This window comes from Aquarana catesbeiana, linkage group LG07 (assembly GCF_042186555.1).
Source record: "Aquarana catesbeiana isolate 2022-GZ linkage group LG07, ASM4218655v1, whole genome shotgun sequence".
NCBI classification, from domain to species: Eukaryota; Metazoa; Chordata; class Amphibia; order Anura; family Ranidae; genus Aquarana; species Aquarana catesbeiana.
Window position 1 is genome coordinate 11,342,547 of NC_133330.1, and position 5,968 is coordinate 11,348,514.

General features: G+C 40.8%; 1 protein-coding gene across 1 annotated transcript; it reads left to right on the plus strand.

The window, feature by feature from the left end:
- Nucleotides 1-2,205: 2,205 nt before the first annotated feature.
- LOC141102373 (mas-related G-protein coupled receptor member H-like) lies at nt 2,206-3,499 on the plus strand. The gene has a single exon (XM_073591326.1). The coding sequence runs from the start codon at nt 2,231-2,233 to the stop codon at nt 3,179-3,181; it is 951 nt and encodes a 316-aa protein (XP_073447427.1). The 5' UTR covers nt 2,206-2,230; the 3' UTR covers nt 3,182-3,499.
- Nucleotides 3,500-5,968: the final 2,469 nt, after the last annotated feature.

Sequence of the window (5,968 nt, forward strand, 5' to 3'; positions counted from 1 at the left end):
TGTGTACAGGGCAATAGTGTTATGGAGCCTGCTTTCCTTATTTCTTCTTGATATGGAGCCCTGTTTGTTATGGAAATCGCAAACTATAACCCAAGCTAAGTAACTTTGGGGGCTCGTCCGGGATTAAACAAGTTACTTGGCATTTGAATAGAGGAAGCCCAGCTTCCGAATTCTAGACGACCACTAATATTCAATATTCCATATATCTATACTATAAGAAAAATCACTAAAATAGCCATGGAAACATGTAGGTTTTACTATGCTAAAATAGGATAAAGGTAATGCTATGCCAGATGTTTGTAAGTTTAATTGTAACAAAATTGCAAAAGAAAATTAGTTTTACAACTTGAGAAAAAACAATCCCCTGCGCTAAAGATACTAATCAGTGATTAGGCCTGCCGCCGATGTACATGACATAAGTCAAAACATTGAAAAAAGGGTATAAGTACCACAGCGCTGAGAGCCTGAATAAATACAATAATGTGCAACTGTAGTGTTTACAAATATAAGTGCAAAATATATTTGTTCATAAACGACCTGGAGGATGGGATAAACAGTTCAACCTCTGTATTTGCAGACGATACTAAGCTAAGCAGGGCAATAACTTCTCCGCAGGATGTGGAAATCTTGCAAAAAGACCTGAACAAATTAATGGGGTGGGCGACTACATGGCAAATGAGGTTCAATGTAGAAAAATTTAAAATAATGCATTTGGGTGGCAAAAATATGAATGCAATCTATACACTGGGGGGAGAACCTCTGGGGGAATCTAGGATGGAAAAGGACCTGGGGGTCCTAGTAGATGATAGGCTCAGCAATGGCATGCAATGCCAAGCTGCTGCTAATAAAGCAAACAGAATATTGGCATTAAAAGGGGATCAACTCCAGAGATAAAACGATAATTCTCCCGCTCTACAAGACTCTGGTCCGGCCGCACCTGGAGTATGCTGTCCAGTTCTGGGCACCAGTCCTCAGGAGGGACGTACTGGAAATGGAGCGAGTACAAAGAAGGGCAACAAAGCTAATAAAGGGTCTGGAGGATCTTAGTTATGAGGAAAGGTTGCGAGCACTGAACTTATTCTCTCTGGAGAAGAGACGCTTGAGAGGGGATATGATTTCAATTTACAAATACTGTACTGGTGACCCCACAATAGGGATAAAACTTTTTCGCTGAAGAGAGTTTAATAAGACTCGTGGCCACTCATTACAATTAGAAGAAAAGAGGTTTAAGCTTAAACTACGTAGAGGGTTCTTTACTGTAAGAGCGGCAAGGATGTGGAATTCCCTTCCACAGGCGGTGGTCTCAGCGGGGAGCATTGATAGCTTCAAGAAACTATTAGATAATCACCTGAATGACCGCAACATACAGGGATATGTAATGTAATACTGACACATAATCACACACATAGGTTGGACTTGATGGACTTGTGTCTTTTTTCAACCTCACCTACTATGTAACTATGTAACTATATTCCAAAAAAAAAAAAAATATATATATATATCAAGCATGTAGCCAGCGAAAACTTAAAAAACAAGTGCAAATATGTATAAACTTCTAGTTGGAAGGTTCCTTTCACAGGTGCCTTCCACAGGCGCTGCTGTGCTAGAAATAGTGCAAATCAATATTAAGCATGTGACTAGTGAAAGTCCAAAAAAGACGTGCACATAAACATATATCAGTTCTCAGTTGATAAGTTCCTTTGAAAAGTGCTGCTGTGCTAAAAAAAAAACAGATGCTGCTGTAAACAGGTGCATACGGGATCCACAACCCCCACCCCCCCTTATGGTTGAACTCACCTGATCCAATGGACCCCCAAGCAGTACTGTATTGCGGGTCAGGTAGGCTTAGTATGGTGAGCGGGGTGATGAAAACGCCAACTCCTGGGTGCGATCCTTCCTGGGGTGTTTTCAGGCACAAACATATGAAGGAAGAGCCCGCATGGTAAAGTACGTCTTGTTTAATTAATTAATTAATTAATTAAAATCAATCTTTACAAAGTTGTAATCATAAAATCAATCTTTACAAGATTCCAAGGTGGAGGGCAAAACGGATGAACATCAATTACCAGTCCATTAATCAATACGTTCTCTGCAATTGAACGGGCATCGGACGTGATGTCACAGGGGGTGTTATCAAAGTTGTATTAGTAATGAAAAAAATGTATTTGGTAAATCATGTATCATTTGTTGTATTTAACGCAGGTGGAAGACAAAGACAACACGACATTTGATGAGGTCACCCGTAAAAGGAATAAACATGATCACCACCAGCTTAAAAGCCAGCAACCAAAATCATACCTCGGAACAAGACTCTGTAAGACAAGAGAAAAATGGAATGATGATACTATATGCAGTTTTTCTGGTTTTTTCTGTTATTGGCTTGGTGGGAAACCTTATCGTGTTTTCGTACCTTGGTTTCAAGATCCAGAGGAACAAATATACAGTCTACATTATGAATTTGTCATTGGCTGACGCCATCTTGGAAACAGTCGCTATCATAACTTTGATAGCCAATATCATTTCGAACACTAGTAATAATGAGATAAAATCTTTTACTTTATCCTTGACTGTATTGTATTACGCCATGATCTATACTGGGATGTATCTCCTCACAGCCATCAGCACGGAAAGATGTATTTCGGCCCTGTTCCCCATTTGGAATACTGTTCACCGCCCTCGAAATCTGTCCACCATTATGTGCTGCTTTGCGTGGGCCCTTGCAGGTCTGGAAAGTCTTCTTGATAACTTTGTTTGCGGACCTAATCCTCCAGATGATAAGACATTAAAGTGTGTGGCTATTGGTGTGATGGATTTCACTTTAGCTGTTGGGATCTGCCTACCGCTTACGGTCATTTCCACTTCCATCCTGCTCATTAAAATAAAGACGACCTTCCGGCAACGGTACCCACCGAAACTCTACATCATTATCATTGTGGCTGCTATTATGTTCACGTTATCTGTTTTGCCGTTAAATACTATACGTCTTTTGTCATTCTGCAGGCTGGTGCCAACAAATTTAGTACCAGTCAAAGCATTTATTCCTATCGAATATTGGATGATAGTTAACAGTGCGATTAATCCTTACATTTATTTCCTTGTTGGAAAAATATGGAACCAGGGGACTTGCTGCTCCATAAGAGATACTCTACATAGAGCCTTTACTATTGACATTGATGATTGAAAACAGAGCAGACCAATAAGTAATGCAGAATTATCCAGTCCAACCTTTAAGCCAGAGAACCTGTATTCTCCTTCACTTTGGACACTGCTGAATGATCAAAAAAAAATGGATAAAGAAAACCCAAACCTAATTATAACTCAAAACAAGCATGTAGCTCCAATCACAACCCAACAATAACCCAACCAACTCTAAACAAAACCCTAATCTAACCCTTGACCCTAATCCCTCAATCAGTCCTAACCCTACCCAACCCTGAACCTCAGCCCCAATTCTCAACCCAACTCAACTTTTCAGCCCTCTTTTTTCACCCATATCCTAACCCAGCCTCAAACCTAATCCTTAGCCAAAATTCTTCACCTCGTTTTAACCTTGGTGTTGCTAAGCCCACCGGTGCGTTCTTTCTTTTTAAGGATGTTCCAAACAGTTGATTTGGCCACACCTAATGTTTTTGCTATCTCTCTGATGGATTTGTTTTTTCAACCTACTGATGGCTTGCTTCACTGATAGTGACAGCTCTTTGGATCTCATATTGAGAGTTGACAGCAACAGATTTCAAATGCAAATAGCACACTTGAAATGAACTCTGGACCTTTTATATGCTCCTTATAAATGGGATAATGAGGGAATAACACACACCTGGCGATGTAACAGCTGAGCAGCCAACTGTCCCATTACTTTTGGTCCCTTAAAAAGTGGGAGGCACATATACAAACTGTTGTAATTCCTACATCATTCACCTGATTTGGATGTAAATACCCTCAAATTAAAGCTGAAAGTCTGCAGTTAAAGCACATCTTGTTTGTTTCATTTCAAATCCATTGTAGTGGTGTATAGAACCAAAAAGATTAGAATTGTGTCGATGTCCCAATATTTATGGACCTGACTGTATATGTTATGTTCAGAGATGCTAAATAAGAGTTGAGCGTAGTACCGAACTCTTCCACAGCTCACAATGTTACTTTGTAAATACATATTTTTTTATCAGTTTCACCACGTTTGTTCCTTTTACTCCATAGAATACCTCTATAGTTCTGTACTTTGAACATAACACCATTTTTACCTCTAATAGGTCTACAAAAACACATTCACACAGTCAAAGGGACTTACTACACCAAGTCGCAGGCACTGTGGTGTAAAAAACAAACAAAAAAAAAAAAACCATGAGTGCTAGTTGTTTCAAAATTTCTATAGCTGCAACTTATTGGAGGAAGAGTAAAAGTGGAGATGAGTACCCACAGGTTACATAGTTACATAGTCAGGTTGAAAAAAGACACATGTACATATAGTTCAAGCAATAGAAAGCAACAAAGTAACACTTAACTTGTGGTTCCACTCTTTAAATGCCTGAAGTCACCTCCTGCCCCAGACACCTCCTGGCTGAACTACAAGTACCTCCGTAGGTGGTCTGGTCTTCATTTACTTCAACATCCCAAGGAAAGGGATTAGATGACCATTGGAGCTTCAGGTGGTAACTCATTTCATGACCCTGCAAGCAACATGGCCATGTGGGTGGCTGGATGTGGACCAAGCTGGAACCAGTTGTTTTCTGTGTTGTCTCTGCATTGGAACTCCATTAAAACTGTGTTGTGTCTCCATTGGAACTCCATTGGAACTGTGTTGTCTCTCCATTGGAACTCCATTGGAACTGTGCTGTCTCTCCATTGGAACTCCATTGGAACTGTGTTGTCTCTCCATTGGAACTCTGTTATCTCTCCATTCGAATGCTATTACTGCCACTGACACCAATGTTGAAGAGGTACTATTACTGCCAGTGACACCAGTGATCAGTCCTATTTTACTCCCAGTTTATGTTCAGTATCCCCCAGGTCCATTGGAACTGTGTTGTCTCTCCATTGGAGCTCCATTGGAACTGTGTTGTCTCTCCATTGGAGCTCCATTGGAACTGTGCTGTCTCTCCATTGGAACTCCATTGGAACTGTGTTGTCTCTCCGTTGGAACTGTGTTATCTCTCCATTCGAACTCCATTACTGCCACTGATACCAATGTTGAGAGGTACTATTACTGCCAGTGACACCAGTGATGGGTTCTATTTTACTCCCAGTTTCTGTTCAGTGTCCCCCAGGTCCTATTGTGTCTAAAATATAGCAACACCAAGGGGGTAATTGCCACACTACAAACCAAAATTGGCCAAAAATTGGGCCAGATTTTTGGCTGGATGTGGACCAAGCTGGAATCAGTTGTATTCTGTGTTGTCTCTCCATTGGAACTCCATTGGAACTGTGTTGTCTCTCTATTGGAACTCCATTGGAACTGTGTTGTCTCTCCATTGGAACTCAATTGGAACTGTGTTGTCTCTCTATTGGAACTCCATTGGAACTGTGTTGTCTCTCCATTGGAACTGCATTGGAACTGTGTTGTGTCTCCATTGGAACTCCATTGGAACTGTGTTTTCTCTCCATTGAAATGCATGCATGGCCACTTGTAGACTCAATCAATGGCACATGTGTCAATGTAGACTAGCCACTGGGAGATAGTTGACACCCAATAACAGGAGGTGCCTGAACAAGGACCTTCATGGAAGGATCATCAGGGGCTATTTTAATGGGAACTGCAGATTTAAAAAGCATTTTTTAAATTCCATTACAATGATAAAGCTTCTATGAGATTTTGGTGGTTGAGTTCATACCCACTTTAAGCAGTCTGTGGATGTCTTCCTCAAAATGGTTTTGTGCACCCAGCTCTGGGCTTGCCACGTGTCTTTAGGTGGCCATCATGGTAAACAGCAGGGATAAATAAGTCCCCCTCGATGATCCCAGTTAACAGCAA